Here is a 24,298-nt window from a genome sequence, read left to right on the forward strand (position 1 = left end):
CCAGATGAACTTCTGATGTCAGTCAACCGCTGCACTACAGGACCCAGCATTCATATTGCCTAAGTATTGCTGATTGCTCCATCACTGCAGTTTCACCATTTTGCAGCACTATTTACTTTGTCTGTTGTCATTCCGTTCCTGTGGCTATTGAACTCATCCTTGTTACAGTTGTCAACTGCACCGTTACAGTGTCATCTCTGCATCACGGGGCTCAACCCCGCTCCAAACCCTAGCCACACTACAGGGCTCAACCCTGCTACAATCTCCTCCGTGTCACGGGGTTCAACCCCGCTCCGAACCCTAGCCACACTACAGGGCTCAACCCTGCTACAATCTTCTCCGCATCACAGGGCTCAACCCCACTACAATCTTCTCTGTATCACGGGGCTCAACCCCGCTTCAAACTCTAGCCACGGCACAGGGCTCAACCCTGTCCTGTCCTGGAATCTCATTGTCTTACAGGGCTTAACCCTGCTTCGACTTCACTACTCCACAAGGCTCAAGTTTGCTTCATCTCTCACTGCACCACAGGGCTCGGTCCTGTCCCAGAACTATATTATTCTGCAGGGCCTGCTCTGCTTCGGATTTCCATTACTACAGGGTTCTACCCTGGCAAAGGTCCTTAATGTTATCCTGAGGTGTTAGCCTCATTCTGGACTCGGGGTTCCCTACCACGTTAGTTCCTATATGCTAAAGACTGCTTATATATATTTGGGGATTTTCTCCTATACATATTATTGCATATGTGAACCTCTGTGCTGTTTGAGACATTGTTTGAGACTTTGTTGTTTATAATTCATATGTGAATAAATTCTATTTTACTTTTATCCTATGCTACTGAGTTTCATGGAAAGGTCATTCCTAATACCACCCCAGTTTATTGTGCCTAATAGGCCTGCCTCCCTCCAGAAGTCTCAAGTGTCGGCAGCCGTGACAGCTTGCTCTAACCAAAAAATGAATCCGGATCTGGACCAGGCTACTGGGGTACAGGTGCTTCAGGGTTTGACCGCCCATTTGGAAGTACAGGAAAATACTCAAGTTCAAGTTTTACAGTGTCTACAGGATCTTTCCACACGTCTTAAAATTCCTGTTATAAGTACATCTGGGGTGTCAGCTTCTCATTTACGCCTACCAACTCCCACCTCTTATGATGGTAATCTAAAAACAAGTGGAGGATTTCTCAACCAATGTGAGATTCATTTTGAATTGTTACCTCAGAGTTTTACCACCCCTTGTGTCAAAGTGGCTTATATTATGTCATTATTGTCTGGTACTGCTCTTGAGTGGTCCTCTCCTTTATGGGAGAGAAATGATGCTTTAATGTCTAATTACCAAGCTTTTGTTTCTACTTTTTAAAGGATATTTGATGAACCTGGAAGATCAGTGGCTGCATCTGTGGACATTTTATGAGTAAAGCAGGGAGCAGCTCCAGTTGGTCAGTATGTGGTTCGTATTGTGCATCCTCAGAACATTTTTTGGCTAAATGTCCAATAAGGCCAAGAAACGGTCGTCCCTAGTTGATGGAGGGCAAGTCAAACTAGGGGTACTCTCTAAATTTCCCCCAAAAAAAGATTGTTTAATTTCTGTGAGCATTCCTGACTTTGGTTCTTCATGTCAAAAGTTTTCTGCATTGCTAGATTCTGGAGCAGCTGGCAATTTTATTTCATTGTCTTTGGTTCAAAAGTTGAAAATTCCTGTTGTCAAATTAGCCCGTTCTTTTTCCCTTTCTGCAGTAAATGGGACTAGAATTTCTAATGGATATGTTACACATCAAACAAAGTCTGAGAAGTTGAGGGTAGGAGCTTTGCATGAAGAAAGTTTAGAGTTTTTGGTATTACCTATTTCTATGTATGATATCGTTCTTGGTTTACCATAGTTAACTCTTCATAACCCTTATATTGATTGGACTTGTTCTCAAATTCTTTCTTGGAGTCCCAAATGCAAATTAAATTGTTTGATTCCTGTGGTACGATTGGCTGAAGTGAAAGTAGATGTTCCACCCTCTCTCCCACAGCCTTATCATGAATTTGCTGATGTCTTTTCTGAGCAGGCGGCAGACGAACTCCCACCGCATTGTCCCTGGGATTGTTCTATTGAACTTATCCCGGGTAAAATGCCACCTAAAGGTCGAGTATACCCTCTCTCTGTTCCTGAGACACAAGCCATGTCGGAGTATGTGCGAGATAACCTACGAAAGGGGTTTATCAGGCCTTCTCCATCTCCCGCTGGAGCGGGCTTCTCTTTTGTAAAGAAAAATGATGGTGGTCTTCGTCCATGTATCGACTTTAGAGGTCTAAATGAGATTACGGTAAAAAATAAATATCCTTTACGTTTCATTATGGAACTGTTTGATAGAGTTAAGGGTTCTCAACTATTTACTAAACTTGATCTAAAAGGAGCTTATAACTTGATCAGAGTTAAAGAGGGTGATGAGTGGAAAACCACGTTTAATACGCGAGATGGCCATTATAAGAACCTCATCATGCCTTTTGGTTTATGTAATGCTCCTGCGGTGTTCCAGGAGTTTGTGAATGAAATTTTCTGAGATATACATTACCAGTTTTATTGTTTATCTTGATGATATTTCGATTTTTTCCAGGAATCTTTCTGATCATCATACCCATGTTAAAGAGGTATTAAGTTGTCTTCTAGCTAATAAGCTTTATGGTAAGATCTCCAAGTGTGTTTCTGAAGTTCCAGTTATACCCTTTTTGGGGTATATCATCTCCGGTTCTAAGCTTCAGATGGACCCTGAAAAGTTAAAGGCTATTCAAGATTGGGGTTTGCCTATTATTACAGCAAGTTTATCAAAGCATTTTGAATGATTGTAGCCCCAATTACTGCTATGACAAAAAAAAGGGGCTAATCCCAAAGTATGGTCCCCAGAGGCATTGAATGCCTTTCAGATTCTTAAAGATGCATTTTCTGCGGCCTCCATTGTAGTTCAACCTGATGTTGAGAAACCATTTATCCTAGAAGTGAATGCATCCACTTATGGAGCTGGGGCTGTTTTGTCTCAAGTGGCTGCAGATGGGAGAACAGTGTCTTGTGGATTCTTTTCATGAAAGTTTTCTAGTGCTGAGAGCAATTAATCCATCGGGGACCAGGAACTGTTAGCTATGAAGTTAGCTTTGGAATAGTGGAGATATTTATTAGAAGGTGCAAAACATCCTGTTACTATTTTTACAGACCATAAAAATTTGTTGACTGCCCATTGCCTGAACCCACGACAAGCTCGTTGGGTACTCTTTTTTTCTCGTTTTGATTTTGTCCTCAGGTATCATCCAGGTTCTTTGAATAAACCTGAGTTAAGAGGTAAACTTCTTTCCTGGGCTTATAATTCTCATTTCTCTGGACATCCAGGGGTTCGTAAAATGTACTCTTTTTTGCAACATTTCTATTGGTGGTCTTCCATGAGAAAAGATGTCCAAGTGTTTATACATTCTTGTTCTAAGTGTGTACAACATAAGTCCTCCTGGCTGTCTCCAGTTGGTCCTCTCCATCCACTAACCATTCCCACCCAACCATGGACCCATCTTTCCATGGATTTTATTTAGTGTCTAGGGGGTGTACAGTTATTTGGGTAGTGGTGGATTGTTTTACCAAGATGGATCATTTTTGTCCTTTGGCTCGAATTCCATCAGCCCCCAAATTAGCACAAATATTTATCAAAGAGATCTTTCGTCTTCATGGACTTCCTTCTGAGATAGTGTCTGATCAGGGTGTCCAGTTTGTTGCTCGGTTTTGGAGGGCTTTATGTTATCATTGCAAATTAAATTACAGTTTTCTTCTGCATATCATCCTCAGTCAAATGGACAAACTGAAAGAGTGAACCAGGACTTGGAGACCTTCTTAAGAATGTATATTTCTTCCTCCCAAGATGATTGGATGGATTTTTTGCCTTGGGCTGAGATTGCTCATAACTTTCATTATTCGTCTGCTACATGTGTAAGTCCTATTTTTTGCCAATACTGGTCAACATCCTCAAGTTCCTGAGCTTCAGTCAATTCCTACTGTGGACGTCCCAGCAGCTAAAGCTACCCACCAATATTTTTCTGGAATTTGGACCCAGGTACATAAATGTCTTAGGAAAGCCTCTCACAATTATAAAACCTTTGCTGATAGAAAACGTTCGGCTGTTCCTAAGTATTCTGTTGGGGATCGCGTCTGGTTGTATACTCGAAATCTTCGACTTAAAGTACCTACCATGAAGTTTGCTCCCCGGTATATTGGTCCTTTTTGCATTATAAAAATTATCAACCCAGTGGCATGTAAGTTACAGTTACCTCCAACTATGCGTGTACCTAACTCTTTTCATGTCTCCTTGCTTAGACCATTGATTATTTATCGATTTCATGACAGCTTGCCTAAAGTACCTCCTATAACAACTGCTTGAGGTGTGGAGTTTGAGATCGATAAGATTCTGTTTCCACGTAAGCATCAAAATCAATTGCAATATCTTGTAGACTGGAAGGAATATGGCCCGGAGGAGAGATCTTGATTAAAGACTCTGATGTCCATGCTCCTAAGTTGATACGTCATTTTCATGCTAAATTCCCTTTAAAACCTGCTGGGTGTTCGGAGACCACCCAAAAATGGGGGGGGGGGGACTGTCAGGACTGTGACTATTTCAGTACATAAAGATAGACTTCTTTTGCCAAAGTTCCATTGTGGTCATTGGAGAAGATATCCTGCTTGCTGGCATTGTTCTCATTCAGGGGAAAGAGAGTTAAAGTGATCATCTATTTCCCAGGTGTCGTCAGGTTGTGTGATTCCTAGATTGCTCATTATTTCAAACCTGATTCCATTTGGGTCACATGTTCTGAAACTTCCTATGGATCACAAACCTCTAGTATAAAGCCTGTTACTAACTGTGTCTCAGGGTCTGTGCAACGTTGCTCTCAGGTCTTTTCTTGGACTCCTGCCAGATCCCCGCTGTGCCTGTGGATTGCTGTGGACTTTGTTGTATTCCAGATGAACTTCTGATGTCAGTCACCCGCTGCACTACAGGGCCCAGCATTCCTATTGCCTAAGTATTGCTAATTGCTCCATCACTGCACTTTCACCATTTTGCTGCACTATTTACTTTGCCTGTTGTCTTTCCATTCCTGTGGATATTGAACTCATCCTTGTTACAGTTGTCAACTGCACCGTTACAGTGTCATCTCTGCATCACAGGGCTCAAACCCGCTCCGAACCCTAGCCACACTACAGGCCCAACCCTGCTACAATCTTCTCCGCGTCATGGGGCTCAACCCCACTACAATATTCTCCACATCACAGGGCAAAACCCCCCTACAATATTCTCCGTATCCTGGGTCTCGACTCTAGCCACGCCACAGGGCTCAACTCTGTCCTGGAATCTCATCGTCTTACAGGGCTTAACCCTGCTCTGACTTCACTACTCCACAAGGCTCAAGTTTGCTTCATCTCTCACTGCACCGCAGGGCTCGGTCCTGTCTCAGAACTATATTATTCTGCAGGGCCTGCTGTGCCCCGGATTTCCATTACTACAGGATTCTACCCTGGCAAAGGTCCTTAATGTCATCCTGAGGTGTTGGCCTCATTCTGGACTCGAGGTTCCCTACCACATTAGTTCCTATATGCTAAAGACTGCTTATATATATTTGGGGATTTTCTCCTATACATATTATTGCATATGTGAACCTCTGTGATGTTTGAGACTTTGAGACCTTGCTGTTTATAATTCATATGTGAATAAATTGTATTTTACTTTTATCCTGTGCTACTGAGTTTCATGGAAAGGTCATTCCTAATACCACCCCAGTTTATCGTGCCTAGTAGGCCTGCCTCCCTCCAGGAGTCTCAAGTGTCGGCAGCCGTGACACACCCACAGCTTATCTGCACATTTTTTGAAACACCATAACAATGATCCAAAAGGTTTAAAATTCATTGGCATCCAACGAATAAAACCACATTGGAGAGGAGATGACCTGGTTAGAAAACTAAAACAACATGAAACCAAGTGGATATACCAATTACAAACCCTAGAACCCCATGGACTGAATATTGATATAGAGTTAAAAGCCTTTTTATGAATTCATTCATGCCTTTTATGCCACATCTTACTATACCTAATTTCCATATTATTAGACTACATATTTCTATGTTTATTTCATTTCATTATTAATTTTTTGTTATATTTTATATTTTTTATTTATTTTTATTTCTTTTACAGTGTTTCAATGACTCACTTACCTATATATGTATTCACTAACTTTTTGACTAAAGAGAGAGAATTTTTAACATATTTTAACTATTTTTTAAAGAAATTACAATCATTCATTGAATGACATGTGCATGCCGCTTTTTTGAATGTCACATCCGGCCAGAAATTCCAGTTTTTAGAATTATCCCAATAAAGTTATCCCTATATAAGGCCTTTAATGAGAGACAGCCATCCATCCTTGAAAAAGTGCCGGCAGTGGCATGAAACGCGTTGGCTATACAAAGGAGAGAAAAGGAGAAGCACTATACCAAAGCCGTTTGCTGTTGTGAACCCCGGCCCGAGCGTCTGACGTCACTTTCGTGTGCCGCGATCATTCGGCACGCAGCCCGACTGAAGGTTAAACCTCCAAGCTGCAAGAGGACCAGAGGTCCTAGAGGTAGGGACGAATAGGGCAAGACTAGCCTCATCGGTAACCCAGCCTCCTGGAACTTTGTTATTTGTTTCCCCTTTTGGCAAACTGTCTTACCATCGCTCTCCATTCACTCTCAATAAATTCCTAAAAAGGGCTATAAACATCACTCTCTCTTCAATACACATTTCTATAGCGCTCATAGATCTTTTATTTATTTACTACCAATTCTATATTTGGAGCTGCTTTTATACATACAGGGCAGTCTACTCAATTATTTTAGGAAGCTGACATACTGTACTTACTGCTGACATCTGACGTGCAAGTTGCATTCTGTAAGGCCGTTCTAATGGAAATCATTGTATCTTGCTGTTGTTCTGCAGCATATTGAAAATCAGCCTCCAATAGTACTTCATGCTGTACAACAATACTGCCACTCCTAGGGATGGAAGGTACAAGTTAGTAGAGATGAATCACAAACCGGATCATTTACTCAGGACCACAAAGTGCAACATGTGCCCCTGTGTGTGTTCAGGACAGGAACATCTGCATCCATTCATGTGCAGGTATTATTGACCGAAACTCATATACGAAAAATGATGCAACCTTGGCTTGTCCCACTGCCTGCTGCCTGCTAATCACAGCCGGACATGCAGTCCCGGGATGGGGGGTGTTTTCTTACCCTGGGACATCCGGTCCAGACTGCAAATAGTAGAGAGAGTACTTCTAATGGGAAGCCACTCCCTTGCTATAACGTCAGCCCTGTCTGACTTCTGGAAGCTGCAGCCGATGCAGTCCCTGGAAGCCTGGGCGGCAAGTCAGTTTGTGCGCATGTGCGGGTTAGCTATCCTGCGCATGTGCACAAGCCCCACATACCACGCTGGCAGAACAGACTGAGGCCCCCTTCCCCCGGGAATGACAGGTAGGAGCCGCCGCTACATACCTACACATTTGTTTGGTTCTTACCTAAGAGATTTAATTTTGATATCCTTGCAATTAACGTCTGCTTTTTCTTTATAAAACTTTAACATCTGCAATAACAAAAAAAAATAGAACGGTAACTTAGCATGTACAGACGATAACAAAAAGCAAAATATACCTGGCGCCAATCTGATTAAAAACTTGGATTAAAAAAACAATCAATTAGTAAATGCTGAATCTGCAGCTCTCTAAATGGGAGATCTACTCAAACCCTCCTGGCCTTGTAGGTAAAACAGAAAAAAGAAGGGATGAGAGCGCTGAAAACAGCGATACTAAATATATATTTATTAATAAAAAATAGCATGAAATGATATTATTATTACAATTAATATAACAGTTGCCGGCCAGCAATATGCAAACCAATATTTAATTATTCATCTCTATCAAATAAAATATACCACACATACAATTATAATAAATATATTTTTTTCAAGGAGTCAGTATATATATATATATATATATATACCTATTGCATCTAAGTAATAATTTAATACTAAATCGAAAGATAAATGTATTCATAGATGACTCTTAAGGGATCATTCATAGTCGGTCGCAAGCGCTAAGCGCTCGCAACCGACTCAATGTTGCCCCACTGGGCATGCGCACGACGGAGCCGGCTCTGTCGTACGCATGCGCGAGACCCGGCTAGCGACGGACGCTCCCTCGCTAGGGGTCTCGCAGCAGACGGGGCGAGCTGTCGATGGTGAGTGGCAGCTCGCCCCATTTGGGAGGTGGGCAGGGGGCGTGCCTGCCCAAACAGAGGCGTTCCCGCCGGAATGCTTGCCATTTGGGAGCGGCCCCACTGACATCATTGCTGATATCAGTGGGTAGCTTCCTGCTCGATCAGAGCAGGAAGCTCCCTGGGGCTTACGAGTGCCCAGACCCAACCTTAGGCTCTGGTCGTAAGCCCCGATGGTCGCGATGGTCTTGACCATCGCGACCATCACCCATGTCGGTCGCTAGAGCTGTGGGTGTTAACCCACAGCTTAGCGATCGACAAGGAGGCAGTCATTCAGGATGCAAGCGGCCGCCCTGATTCAGAGCGACCGCTTGCAACTACCGACCGCCTCTGAATGAGGCCCTTAATCACAGAGAAAATATGCCTATTCAGGACAAGCCATAATTGAAATGTTACAAATATGCAACAGCATTCAGGAAAAGTTTTGTAGCAAAGGTTCTTGTTTCTTTGCTCTGAGATACATTTATGCACAGTTTATCTCCTGCTGTTTGATAAGAGAAATGGAAATGCCTAGGTTTGCCTAGTAGTATCACTGGCCTTGCTCAAGTCACACAACAAAAATTGTCAAAGTTTGGGGTGTGAGTGTTATTATAACATGTCAGTATATCATATAGACATGTCAGTACTGTATATCATATATATCATATACAGTATATCGTATAGACAACTACAAATACACAAATATAGGAAAGAAAACTGCTGTAAATTCACACACACCCACAGAAAACTAGAATATTTACAAAATATATAGGGAAAGTCACATTAAAGATACCCTGAGGCGCTGAGTATCTAAGCTTTACAGAAGACGTGGTAGGAGCCTGCAACTCCCATAAAAAACCAAACCAAATAGACCACGAGAAAACACAGGTACGTCAGAAAAAAAATGAAAGAATTTTAACATCTCATACTGTAAGTATCACAGAGAATATTTAATAAATTCTTAAAACCACATGAATATATTCAATTATTAGAGCATATGCCTACTGGTATATCAAATTGATAACCACATGTATGTAACAAATCATATCTGTAAATCCACCAGTAATGATGTACTAAGCTCTGGAAAGTGATAAACTGGAAAGTGATAAACTACCAGCCACTCAGCTCCTAACTGTCATCTTACAGGCTGTGTTTGAAATTGACAGTTAGGAGCTGATTTTTTGGTCATTTATCCCTCTCCAATTTATTACTTTCCAGAGCTTAGTACATCTGCCCCTACGAGATTAAACTATATACAATAGCCCAGCAATTATGTAACAAGCCTCAGGGCATGAAGGTGTGAGCGTTTTGTGGGTGTAGCCTGGCTGGCAGCCAGATTGGAAGTGCTGCTGCTGTGCCACTAATTAGGCACTGTCATGGTATCCCCCACCCACACAAATTAATGAAAGTACTGTCATGGTATCCTCCACCCACACAAATTAATGAAAGTACTGTCATGGTATCCTCCACCCACACAAATCAATTAAAGTGCTCCAATGTCATACCCAGTACCGGGCTAAAGAGGGGGGTGACAGGGGCAGTGGCCCCGGGGTCCCCACACACAGAGGGGCCTCCACACTGGTTCGGTGTGACCCTGCCCAGAACAGGTGTCCAGTGGCACCTGTTCTCGGATGGGAGCACTGCTGCTGCGGCTGTGTGGTTGTACTGTATGCAGGAGCACAGTTAGTGCTGCTGCATACAGCACAGAGCGGCTCCTGAGTCCCCTCATTGGGCCCGGTGTCACTTGAAAGATCATGTCCGTGAGGCTGAAGAGGGGACTAGGGAGCAGCTCTGCCGGAATCGCGAGCGTGGTGAGTATTATTAATCAGGGGCGGGGATAGAGGTAATAGGGGCTCCGTGTGGCTTGGGGAAAGGGAGGGGGAAGTAGGCTCTGTGTTATTTGGGGGGGTGGGGAGAGCAGGTAGGCCCTGTGTGGCTTGATGGGTAGGCCCTGTCTGGCTTGATGGGGCCCCCACAACCAAGTTGCCCTGGGGCCCCCCCAAGCCTTAATCCGGCCCCTGTGGAGGCTCTGAACTGCTTGTAGTGCTCCTGCTGCTGCTCCAGGCATAGTCAAGGGCCTCCGGCTGCAGACTAAAATTTGGAGAAACCTCTGCTGTCATGATGAAGAAGACAGGGAATGAGATAGATCCTCTTCTATTTCTGTATGATGACATCATCAGCCAGTGTCCAACGTCCTTCCCTACCATCCAAGTGGGCATAGAGGAGGTATATATTCCTGTGGCGAGCGAAGCGAGCCACCATGCCCACAGCGTGGCAAGCAAAGCGAGCCAGCAAGAGGCCAACTTTCTTATTTTACTGGAAAGTGTGGGTAGAAACCTCCACTTCTGCCCTCACTCATGTCACTTCCAGGTATAGCTACTGAAGGGGTTTTATACTCTTCCAAAGAGACGATTGCGGCATTTCAAATATGACACCGGCCGTGAGCCAATCACAGCTCGTGGAAAATCAAGAGGGGCAGCTCCTGACTGACTGCCAGGCAGTGAGCTGTGATTGGCTGGCACCATATTTGAAATGCCTCGGCCGCTGTGGCTGTCTCTAAAATGACTGTCACTGGATTGTTGGTCCATGACAGGAAGGTTCCTGAATGCCGTTCTAGATGATGTAATTTTTCCAAAGAGCTTCAGGAACAGCTTTCCGGACTGTTCTGCCTGAAAAATAGCCCTGGGTAAAACACAATGAGTGTGTCTGCACTGGTTAAAGAATCTACCCAAGTATCCCTTTAAAAGGAAGAATGTTTCATAGCTGGTGGTCAATACAATCCTGATGCCAAAATTGCACAGCATGGGGTTTAGCCACAAAGCTGCAATATATGGGCCCACTCCCTGCTATCTGGCCCTGCCCCTCTATAATCCCATGCATGATATCTATACAAAGTCGGCAAGCGGGGCCAATGTTTTGAAAACGACTGTTATTGCAAATATAGGGCCTGATTCAGACCCACTCGCAAGCGGGCGCACGTACGTTAGGCGTACGTACAAAAATATTTAAATTCAAGGGCTCGCTCGTATTTTTGATCGCATCTAAAAATCCTCCCCAAACTCAGACGACCCCTCCTCTAACTAACGAGCGTGCGAAATAGCGAGCGTACATCCCCAAAATGGCTTGAAGGGAATGCACGCACAAGTATAAACCGGAAGTAGCCATGTCAGATGTCGATTACCTGCTCCTTTATTCTGCCTACCTCCATCAATCGTATCATGCCAATCAATGTATCAATTAGCTTAATGTTTTTTTTTTTTCAACACAATGCAAGAAACTTTACTCTTGTCCGTGTTTGTGTTTACCCGCAGAATACGTACGGCTTAAACATTCGCTTTTATTGCTCAAAAAACATGTTAGCCACAATGAGACAATTGTTCTATTGCTGTGGATCCCCGCATATTTTCCGGGGTTCATTTCTTTATTTAAATTTGCTTACGCATGTCACTGCATCAAGCCTATCATAACTCTCCAGAGATTTCTGGCCCTGTCGAACACATGACTCATACACTAACCAATCAAATTGCTCCTGTTAATTTCCAAGCTACATTAGCCAATCAGAAATTTTTGGCACACTTTATCAAAAATTAATTTTAAGAAAAACACCATTGCCATCATGAGAGCCTCCGCATTCACCAGGCGCGAGCTGCTGGTGCTAACGGAGGTGATGGATCGGCGTCTCACCAGCCAGCCTCCACCCATCACCAACCGGCAGAAGCGTTCCGCGTATGCAGAGGCACGGGCCCGCCTGCGCTCCTTCGGCTCACGCCGCAACATCGGCCAGCTAGAGCGCAGGTGGTCTGACCTGCAACGGCGAACGCCCCGCTTGCTGGCATGCTTTCGCATGCAGATAGTGGAAAGTAAGTGTTATGTATTGTGGTTTTCATGTTTGTCTTTGTGGGGCAAACTGCGTGTGCATGTTTTCATGTCTGTCCTATTTTTTCATTCTCATCATATCTGCGTGTGCATGTTTTTATGTCTGTCCTATTTATTCATTCTCCTCATATCTGCATGACCATGTTTTCCCTCTATTTCTGATATATTCATTCTACTCATATTTGCATGTTTTTTGTTGGTGGTGGGTGATTTTAAAATGTTATTTGGGCAGGATTTGGCCAGAAACTAACCACAATTTGTTTGACATCTTTTAGGGGGACAGGCAAGACTACGCCGTCACCGTCCGGCCAGACGGCGGTCCCGCCCACTCTCACCCACCCCCAGCCAACACTCCACCCCAAATAATTCCCCTATTCCCCCCTCCTCCCAAGCCTTCCAAGACCCTCTCCCGTAACTCTCGGGCCTCCTTCCCCTCCGTCCCCCTTCCCCCTCTCCTCCAACCACCCCTCTTCCAATTACCCCCTCCCCTGGAGTCCGTGATAACCCCGCCCCGTTCTTTGGGGAATGAAGGCTCCTCCGAGAATGAAGATGGAGGGACTTCGGGATCTGCCGTTTTGGCTACCGGTATGTTTTTCTTTTGCGTTTTTTTTAACCACAAACTGTTTGTATGTAATCATGTGTCGTTCCTTTATTCGTGATTTTTGGGGTTTTTTTTGGTGATTTAGCAGTTTGCCTTTACCTCTTCCTGCTGATTTCAACATACACATATCACACCTGTGGGTATTTCTACATAGGCCTTGTAATTTTTGCAGCACCCCTTTTTTTAAAAATTTTGGTTTTGGAGTGATTTCGTTGTGTTTTGGTTTTTTTAATGTGGATTCCCTATTGTTTGATTAATCCACACACTTTTCTCACCCACAGAGGAACAGAGGCGTCGGCAAGAGGTCGAAGATTGTGTGGCACACATGCGCCAAAATGTAATTGGGGTGCTTGTGGCCCTTGACCGGCTGTCTGGCATCCTTCGGCAGTAGTTTTTTTTTGTTTTTATCTTTTTCAAAATAAATTGTTTATTTCTAATATACGTTCTGCCTCATTCGTTTTTTCAAAACCAAAGATAATTAACCCTGACATAAGTAGACTGTTCCTGCAAGGTTTTGCATTTTTTAAAAATTAGATTGGGTTTTGTATTTGTATGTAAAACACCCTCAAGAAACACATAACAGTAACAATGTCATTTCCCTTTTTGTGTGTAGTGGCAATTAGATATTTCTACATTTTACAGGTTCCTAGTTGGTGGGCAAGCTGCTTAGGCGAATCTTACAAAGCCAAATGATTGGACAGGCTTCCTTTTGGTGTGGGTTTGGAACCTGAAAACATATTTCATTTTTGCTCAACTGGCGTCAGTACTGGATTACCCCTTAGTCAAATGTAAGGTGTGTTAACCTGGTTAAACTTGCTGGTAACGTCCAAAAAAAGGAAGAACATTTAACTCTCCAAACATTTATTCACAACATAACTGAGAAATCAAAGTGGTCACTCACAAAAAAAACACACAGTGAGAATCTCAAATACAACACATACCCAATAAAAAAAACCCCAAAAAAAACAAATCAAGAACTGGTTGAGGAAGGACCATGCCAAAATGATTCCACAAACATGGCGTTGCGATATGGGTTCCAGAATATATTCCCAAAATGAGCAGATCCAGGTTTGGTAAGGGTAGCATGAAGTAGTGAGCGTTGTAGTGCCAAAGATTATGTGAACAAACCGAAGATGTTGAAAAAAAGAAAACAAAATTAGATGTTCGCAAACAAACACAAACACATTAGGTTAAAACACTGTTTTGTTCAAACTTACCTAAAAAATCTGGCCACCACATCATCGCGTATGGCCCCCCCACATACTGACCTCCGACCAACCTCGGGGGGGCCATCCTCAGGTAAGGCATCCTCTGGCTGCATTGGGACACCACTCCTTATGGCGATGTTGTGAAATATCCCACACAGGACCACAATTTTCGACACCATATCCGGCAAATACATGAGCTCGCCACCAGAGCGGTGGAGGCATCTGAATCGGCCTTTTAAAAGGCCGATACAGCGCTCCACCACTTGCCTGGTGGCTTTAAGTGCGGAATTAAATGCACTTTGTGGGCCTGGTGTGGGAGCCAAATAAGGAGTGAGCAGCCAGGACATGCAAGGATATCCACTGTCTCCTATGGAAAAGAATTGACAACATCAGGAACACTGTGTATCAAGCTTAACATTGTTATGTACTAAAGGTCTCCACTTACCCAGAAGCCACGCATCACCAGCTTGTAGGTTGGTTAATTTGTGCCATATCCCTGATTGCCGGATGACGAAGGAGTCATGTGCACTTCCGGGTAATTTAGCATTCAGGGACAGGATCTGGAGGGAGGCATCACATACCACCATTACATTCAGGGAGTGATAGTGTTTCCTGTTTCTAAATATGGCCTCCAGCCGGGCTGGAGGCTGAAGTGGTATGTGAGTACCATCCACAACCCCTATGATGTGTGGGAAGGCAGCTATTTAGTAAAAATTGGCCTTGGCCACACTAAGGGCACCCATATCCAAAGGCATTTGAATAAAATGATGGAGGTGCTTGAAAAGTGCCTCCATCACTGCCCTCAGGATCCGGGAAAAGGAGGATTGGGAGATGCCCGCCACTATTCCCACCGTTGTTTGAAACGATCCTGAGGCACAGAAATGTAACACCGCCATAAATTGCGTAAGTGGTGGTATTGCTGTTGGACTGTCAATTTGCCGCTCAAGATCACTTTCTATTAATGAGAGAGTGTCTATGATGATTTTGGGAGGTAGACGGTAGTGTCTTAAAACCTCATCATCGGGCATTCCAAAAAGGGTGACACGTGTTCGAAATATCTGGGGCCTTGCATGCCTACGATGCCTACGCCTGGGACGAGATTGAGGTTGGTCGGCTTCCAGGAGCATGGCCAGAACAATCCGCCCCAGATCAACCTGAAATTCAAAGATTTTAAAGTAAGGCTTTTGACCCACCCCAAAACTATATTAAAACAACTTAGCTTGATGATACCATCAATTGCTGCTTACATGCCGGGGTATTGTCATGATACGTCCAAACTGAAAATAAACACCAAAATTACTTGACACATTTCACTCTGTGCATTTTTGTTTACAAATTTTGTGCTAGACCAAAGTTAAAATATGCCAAACACCCATTTAGCAAAACAGCAAAGCGACATTTAACACAGTACATCAAAATGGGTCGAAATGTTGGCACAAAAAGCGAAAGAGAAACCACCAAAAAGTTAGAATGATTATTAAGCTGTTAAAAATGCGCTAATTAGTTCGCTAATACAAGTCACAAGAGTAACTACTAAAAATGCGCTAATTAGTTCGCTAATACAAGTCACAAGAGTAACTACTAAAAATGCGCTAATTAGTTCGCTAATACAAGTCACAAGAGTAACTACTAAAAATGCGCTAATTAGTTTGCAAATACAAGATAAAAAATGGACTTACCAAGAGCAAATATATAAGAGTCAAAATCAAAAGGTCTTTTGGGTCGAAAATAAACAAAATCTAAAATAGAAGAAATTATGGATCCAAAATTTAAAAAAAATAAGAAACACAATGAAACAACAATTGAACAAAAGTTAGACTTCACAAAACTTACCAAATCAAGAAACGAGGTCCCAAAAATATAAACCAACAAAGATAACGGAAAAAAAAAACGCAAATTTAACCAACAAACGAATCTCCAACCGCCAACTCCTTTCTACGCAATCAATAAACTCCAGCCAAGATAACCTCCAACAATCCAAAAACGCCACCTCGACTTGAGACACACCAAGCCATAAATAGTGTTTCGTTTCCAGCACAAATTAAGGAGGGATCATAGGGCCTCACAATCAATGATGCGGCCGCAAAATAAGGACGCATGTATAAATACGTCACGAAAATACATTCAAATTCTGGTGTATTTCTTGTTCGGACCTCAGACATGGCGACAGACCAGGGAAAAAATGCCCAAGAGTCAGGCGGTAAGTCTTTCATGCATTTTGTATCAATGATTAATTTGAAACATAAGATTAGGCAAGTTGTGATTTTGTGAATTCTGTAAATTTACACAAATAGGTGAGGAGAATGACATGGAAGAGGCTGCTGGGCCCAGTATTCCGGCCAAAGCGGCCAAAAAAAAAAGGCAGCCACATTTCACAAGAAAGGAGATGTAGGTTTTGATCCAGAAGTGTGTGGACATCCTGCCACAGGCAGACAGGAATATGAGTCTAAGCCAGAAGTGGAGAATGTGGGAAGAGGTAGCCGTTGCTGTCAATAGGGTGGGTGATTATGTCCGTCTAGCCCGGGATGTCAAACGGCGGTAAGTAAACCCTTGCCCCCCCTAAAAACAAACCCCATTTTAAACCAAAGGATAATGGCTTCCATTTTTTCCCACCGATGGGGCGACTTCAAATATCGCTTAAAACAAAAACTCGCGGACAGGGCTAGGCATGCAAGGGGGACAGGTGGGGGTCCCACCCCTGTGTCATTGGAGTTGACGGATTTAGAAGAGCTGGCACAGGGGTGTGTGCAGCCTGTGGAGGTGTTTGGCGTGTCCAACATGGATACGGACATGCCAGACTTTGCGGCTCCTCATGTTGTCCCAGGTAAATCTTTGGATGTCATCAACTCTGAAATGTTATTGTGCCAATATGTAGATTGTAATGTGAGGCTTTTCTCTTTTTTCCTAACAGAGACACAGGCGGATGAGTCTGCTCCAGAGGGGAGCCTTGGCCGCCGAATTTCTGCTGGCTCTGCAGGGGAGGAACCAGTACATCCGGCTGAGGACCCTGCAGAAGCCAGTCCAGGACAATCCCCCTCGCAGGCAGTGGCCCTCCTCACAGAACTCAATTTCAAATCGGATTCCCATACGGAGATTCTGCAGAGGATGGACGCCAGTCTGCTACGGGTGGCTGAGGCCCTGTAGCAAAATGCTGCGGCCAACGAGACCATTGGTCAGGCCCTGGCGGAAAATACCAGGGCCAACATCCGCATCGCCAATGCCCTGGAGCAGCTCGTTCGCCAGCACATGGTGGAGCCGACCTCCCTTCCTGCCGGAACATCAGGATCCTCCACCTCTGGCACAACATCAGCCAATCCTCCAAATGTGCCTAGCCCTGTGCCTAGTCCAGAGGCCACAACATCTGCCTCTGGACAGGCCAGCCCGATGACATCCCGGACCCGGTCTGGCGCCCTCCCTCCCCCATCCAAACGGGTGAAAAAACGGTGACAGCAATGGTGACTTTTCCCACAATCCTTCTGTGCTTGGCTCATATTCCTTTCGGGTCAAAACTTCCCTCTCCTTTCTTGTGAAATGTTTTTATTTTTTTGATGTATGTTTAAGTCAACAGTTATGTTGGGCCAATTTGTTTGATTTGGGAACATATCTTTGGGCAAAAAAGATGTCCCCAAAATTTTTAAAATAAGTTTTTTTGTTTGAGCAATAAATTGGAAATTAAACAATGACATTGGATTGTGAAATTATTGTACAAATGGGTTACATTTAATCCTGGGCCAAAAGGCAAAAACTCGGCCAAAAAAAAAAAAAAAAAGGGCTCTTTAAGGAACGTTTAAAAATTCATATAATTCGGCAAATTCAAGAGGCACAAATAAAATGGTGCGAAACTGAAAACATGATGAAATTATTGTTACAATAGGCCCTAACCACCAAATTGCTGCCCAAATAACCCCCCCCCAAATGTACGCAAATTGACTGTGTCATCCTGACATTAGCAGCTCTGAGTTCCACCTGCGTACGTTTTGTGCTATCCCAAAAAACTGATTTCAAAACACATACCAAGCCGGTTCTCAATCCAACACTAATTGCTTTTCTGCCCACCCGCGATTAATCGCAATAACATCGTGGAGTCCAGGGACGGAGGAGAAGGCCATCGCCAATGTGGTCGAGTAATCCAGACCCTAAGCTGTGCGAGCATTTGCAAGGGAAAGAGGATCATCAAGTGACGTAGGAGTCGGTCCGTACACATTTTACGCTCGCATCTGCTAATGTATGTACGCCCCAAAAATGCCTCGCCACGCCTGCGTTTTTCCATCTCCACCCTCGTCAACACCCTAAAACGCCCTGTTCTGTCAATCACATTTGACATGTCACTTCCTGTACGCTATTTTAGGAACGAGTCCAAAAAAACTCGCAATCTGCAGTACGCACATGCGCAGTGTTACACCGACGCATGCGCGGTTATTCAACATCGGAACGCAACGAGCGTACTGCTGTTAACGAGTGGCTCTGAATGAGGGCCATAATTTTTTAGGTAATTGCTGATAAATAATCTATAATTTTCTATTACAGCAACTCAATGGTATTCTAGAACTTTGTAATGCTGTGTTTATGATTTAATGTATGACAGACATACCAACGTCCTGAATCTCTGTACAAAATTTTCGAAATCCTTTGAGTTTTCATTACCGAGATTTGCATTGAAATTTTCATCGATTTTGACGGTGACTTCCACCTTGACGATAACAAAATCTGTAATGCGACAGACAAATTAAGGCACGCCGGTAACAAGTACAGCACATAAAACATTTCTGCTAAATGCACCATTGATACAGTGTGTAATGTACAGTAACAACAATGATATATATGTGATCTATAAGTGTAGATAAAAACTTGTGTATTCCTTTCATTTGCTTTATATTTGATTGCATATTAGAGAACCAGACATCCTGTAATGCTTCCTCTGGGAAAGTAACGTTAAGTATCCAATAACCTTTAAACAATGTATCTCTCGTGCATGTGACTTCCCTTGTTTCATTTACAAGAAGAGCTTTCCAGTACACACTAGATGGGCAGATTATTGGATTCACACAGCCTTGCCGTCACCATATAATATAGGCAGAAATGCAATTTTTATTCTATCCTTCATAGCCTGGATTAGAAAAAAGAATCCCTTAAAGTTCCCCATAAACACCAATTACCCGTTTAAGAAGAATATCGGTCACTAAATGACAGTATTAACCAGGACAACCTTTGCCATAAGCCAAACGCAAGCGGTTTCAAACAAAAGAAGTTTAGGTTTAATATTATATTTAATTATTTAATAAGTATGTGAAAGGTGGTTTCTTGTGTCTTTTCTTCAATTAAAGTTTATTTTACATTATGTGGGTGGCATGTACTAAGCATCACATCTGCTAGGCGGTACATTCTGGCTCTCATTGGGTATATAATGCTGTTGTTTTCAATGGTATGTACCTAGAATATCGCAAAGGACAGCTCTCCTGATAAGAACTCTCCTTTACGATGCCCCCAGAGAGAGGGACTTTTGGGTTTAACACCAAGATGTCCCTCTGGTGTCCTTCTGCGCATGTGCAGAAGGACACAGAACACAAGGGGTGCTGGAAGGGATCTCCCTTTTAGAGGCGGCATCCTGAAAAGAAGCCCATCTGAAGATGGTGCTACCCACCGAGATCCTTGATACATATGGAAAATGGGGTAAACCCCCCAAAAACTGCATTTTCAGGGGTTTTAATGCATTTTCCCCTTTAGTACAGAATTGGTATGGAGTGCCGGTGGCTGTTTAGCCGCCAGGTCAAATACCGACAGCGGCAGCCCAGTGGGTCGAAATCCCAACAGCATCAGGTAAGTACCCTAAACCTCTGCTCTCCCCCCCTATTCATAACCCTCCCATAGTGGAGCTTATCCCTAACCTCTCCCCTAGTGCCTAACCCTAACCTCCCCCCATTAGTGCCTAAACATAACCCCTCCTTCCTGCACACTAAACCTAACCCTCTCGGGGGGGTCCAGATTAGAACCCTCTAATCCTAGCCCTAACCCCCCCTAGTGGTGACTAACCCTAAACCCCCCCCTTACCCTACTGTAATCCTAACCCTCCCATGGGGTACCTAAACCTAAGTTCCCCCGGGACTAGTGGAGCTGGTTCCCCTATAACAGCTTCCACTCTTCTTGGAAGGCTTTCCACAAGATTTTGGATGGTTTCTGTTGGATCTTGTGCCCATTTATTCTGTACAGCATTTATGAAGTCAGGCACTGATGTTGGATGAGGAGGCCTGGTTCACAATCTCCATTTCAGTTCAACCCAAAGGTGCTCGATGGAGTTGAGGATAGGGCTCTGTGCAGGCCAATCAAGTTCCTCCACAACGAACTCATCAATCCTTATCTTTATAATTCTTGCTTTGTGCACTGGGGAACAGTGATGTTGGAATTGAAAAGGGCCTCCCAAACTGTTGCCACAAAGTTGGAAGCATAGCATTGTCCAAAATGTCTTGGTATGCTGAAGCATTAAGATTGCCCTTCACTGAAGATAAGGGGCGTAGCCCAAAATCTGAAAAACAGCCCCATACCATTATCCCTCCTCCACCAAACTTCACAGTTGGCACAATGCAGTCAGGCAGGTAACGTTCTCCCGGCATCCAGCAAACCCAGACACTCTGTTGCTGGTGTTCCTAAACAGTTACACTTTCTAATAATATCACTTACAGTTGACCTTGGAACATCCAGCAGGGATGAAATTTCTTGAACCGCCTTATTGCAAGGGTGGCATCCTATCACAGTGCCATGCTTGAAGTCACTGAGATTTTCAGAATGACCTATTTTGTATCACAAATGTCTGCAAATGGTGACTGCATGACTAGGTGCTTGGTTTTAAACTCCTGTGGTAACGAGTCTGAATAAAACACCTGAATTCTATAATTAACAGGCGTGGCTAAATACTTTTGTCCATATAGCGTTTTTGTGTGTGTATATATATATATATATATATATATATATATATATATATATAAAATATATCATACAAACTCGGCACTCACTTGCTTTTCAAACTGCAACTCCTTTGATCACAGGGAATGTTGATTCCAAAATATTGCAATAATTTGAAAAGCATGTGAGTGCCGAGTTTGTATGATATTTTTTATGTAGATGGTGTGGTCACATACCAAGGGCACCCCAGATGGTTGAGTGCCGTGGATTAAACCTATACTGTATATATAAAGATAGATAGATGTATATAAAATCCAAACCTACGTATTATAAATTCATATGTAATAAATTCACACTTGATCCCGTAGAAGTTTGCTTTGCAAACACATTTTATTCCATCGTAATAGCCGCCATTTTCACAGATGACCCCTAAATAAAGAGAGAGACAGACTCATCATAGAATTCATCAATAAAAGGACATACTGTACTGTAACATATGCATACATACTGTATTTATATATGACCAGGGCAGCCAAGAGCTGCGACGGGCCCGGGTGACAGGGGGCGTGGCCTAATCAGGGGAAGCGTGGCCACGTCCCCTTAGGAAAAACACACAGAATAAAAAAAACATTTTAGCAGCGCCGCTTCACTGTGAGGGGGCACTGTGAACCCCTCAGCCTGGCGCACAGTCAATGGGGGTTACGATCAGCATGATCGCTCCCCCCATAGGCACAGGAGACTGCTCCAGCTGCTGCGAGCAGTCTTCCACTGCAGCCCAGCACACAGCAGCATGTGCTGGGCTGCTGTGAAGTAGGAGGGAGGGGGCGGTGGATCCGGACCAGGGCCCCCGCCGGGCCCCTCCAGCAAGCCTGGGCCCGGGTAATTTGTACCTGCTCCCCCCCCCTCTCGGCGCCCCTGTATATGACAGATAAAGATTCTGAGATTTTATGTATTCATATCCTGATCGCTACTTCAATGGAAATAAAAAAAGAAAGAGAGGGGGATACGTAACAAGCCTGGGAGAGAGATAAAGTGGAGAAGTTGCCCATAGTGAACAATCAGCATCTGTCATTCCGAAAGATAGTGCTAGATAGATCCCCAGGCCTGGTTCAGAGATGTGCGCTATTCCGATGTTTATGCAGCTGAGCGATAATCGGCAATCTGCACGTGAGTTGCAACTGCACCAGCTACACGATAGTAGCGCCAATAAGCTGGGCACTGTATGAGCAGTCAGTTTGCAGATATCAACAGCTGCAGCTGGCATTACCCTACCACCACAGCAGGGAAAGCACTGTCCCTTGCTGGGGCGTCTGCCAGCTCCAAGATCCTGCACATGCCCAGTGGAGCTGGCCGGGAGTGAGACACAGCGCATTAACACTAGGCTGATGCACTGTGGGCTATAACAGGAATCGGCGGAGGGGAGAGTTTTCACTTCCTCCTTCCAGCAGATGAGATGTTTATACATCTCACCATTAGTGCTTCCGGCTTCACCTCTGTAAAGGGGCGAAGCAGGAAGCGATATTGCGGCACGATAATACATCTCCCATAGTATCTAATAATGTAATTAAAAACACTACATTTCCCTGCGCTAATAATGTATAAATTAGTATAATTAGATAACACCAGCTACAAGTAAAGGGTCTAGTAAGGATCCTGAAGGGATACAGAAAAACTATAAATATTTACTGCGCATAGTGGTATGAAATAATCACATTCAATATTTAAAGTATCTCAGTGTTTGCTTTCTATTTAAACACAAGAGGCTTGTATATAATTACACAGAAATAGTTTTAATCACATAAACATCTAGACAATATAAAAATATATAAATAAAATCACAATCAGTATAGCAGCATGCTTCATAGGAAGACAATGTTAATCCTAATATAATGAAATTGCCATATAAAATTGGGATTGAATGTAGAGCATTACATAGAGATTCTCTGTGGAAATAGTCACAGCTCATTAGGTGCTTATTGCTACAAGTGAATCTTTAAAACATATAGTTGAAAACAAGTAACCAATTAGTTGCAATTTTAAAGTTCTCACAGAACAAGCCTGAAGAAATGCACTCCGTAACTATTAGTGATTAACTGGCGTCCCAGTTATAATCACACTAATCCTGATGCTTGAATACAAATATAGTGTTACCTCAGTCCAAGTGAGCAGATATATTTCCACCTTTTGATATCCCCAGCTCACTGTGTTGGCGTGGCCAAGTAGAGATGTCCAAATCCAGACACTTTCCTCCGTTTTAGGTAATAAATCTCTAATGGCGAGCAGTGGTAGGCAGTCACTACTGTTTGTGTTCCTGTGGACCAGGTGGTAATGTCCATGCAGGAACAGGTGTCAGAAAACAATGAAGAGTAGCGGTACTTGCGGAAATGGTGTCTGCTTATGCTGTTGTTCCCTACCTTCCTTACCATACTGTAATTACCTGTCTCACACATAGCACAGAGCATGCACACAGGCTGCCTTCCTTACCCTACTGTAATTACCTGTCTCACACATAGCACAGTGCATGCACACAGGCTACCTTCCTTACCCTACTGTAATTACCTGTCTCACACATAGCACAAAGCAGGCACACAGGCTGCCTTCCTTTCCCTACTGTAATTACCTGTCTCACACATAGCACAGAGCACGCACACAGGCTGCCTTCCTTACCCTACTGTAATTACCTGTCTCACACATAGCACAGACCATGCACAGAGGCTGCCTTCCTTACCCTACTGTAATTACCTGTCTCACACATAGCACAGAGCATGCACACAGGCTGCCTTCCTTTCCCTACTGTAATTACCTCTCTCACACATAGCACAGACCACGCACACAGGCTGCCTTCCTTACCCTACTGTAATTACCTGTCTCACACATAGCACAGACCACGCACACAGGCTGCCTTCCTTACCCTACTGTAATTACCTGTCTCACACATAGCACTGAGCACGCACACAGGCTGCCTTGCTTACCCTACAGTAGTTACCTGTCTCACACATAGCACAGAGCACACACACAGGTTGTCTTCCTTACCCTACAGTAGTTACCTCTCTCACACATAGCACAGAGCATGCACACAGGCTGCCTTCCTTACCCTACTGTAATTACCTCTCTCACACATAGCACAGAACATGCACACAGGCTGCCTTCCTTACCCTACAGTAATTACCTGTCTCACACATAGCACAGAGCATGCACACAGGCTGCCTTCCTTACCCTACTGTAATTACCTGTCTCACACATAGCACAGAGCACGCACACAGGCTGCCTTCCTTACCGTAGAGTAAATACCTGTCTCACACATAGCACAGAGCATGCACACAGGCTGCCTTCCTTACCCTACTGTAATTACCTGTCTCACACATAGCACAGAGCACGCACACAGGCTGCCTTCCTTACCCTACAGTAGTTACCTGTC

At 43.8% G+C, this 24,298-nt stretch overlaps 1 protein-coding gene across 1 annotated transcript in view; it reads right to left on the minus strand.

Moving 5' to 3' along the window:
- The window catches only part of LOC148507487 (mucin-3A-like), a 47,374-nt gene extending 23,353 nt beyond the window's left edge, over nt 1-24,021 (minus strand). Inside the window, exons 1-5 of the mRNA XM_088446056.1 lie at nt 23,032-24,021; nt 21,205-21,309; nt 18,575-18,690; nt 7,566-7,630; nt 6,905-7,038 (exon numbers count right to left, since the gene is read on the minus strand). Coding sequence (XP_088302182.1) covers nt 6,905-7,038; nt 7,566-7,630 — 199 coding nt within the window. The 5' untranslated portion in view covers nt 18,575-18,690; nt 21,205-21,309; nt 23,032-24,021. The remainder of the gene's footprint in view (nt 1-6,904; nt 7,039-7,565; nt 7,631-18,574; nt 18,691-21,204; nt 21,310-23,031) is intronic.
- Between the last annotated feature and the right edge of the window lie 277 nt (nt 24,022-24,298).

Source organism: Taudactylus pleione, unplaced genomic scaffold, assembly GCF_031769625.1.
Source record: "Taudactylus pleione unplaced genomic scaffold, aTauple2 ptg000393l, whole genome shotgun sequence".
In the NCBI taxonomy this organism is placed as follows: Eukaryota; Metazoa; Chordata; class Amphibia; order Anura; family Myobatrachidae; genus Taudactylus; species Taudactylus pleione.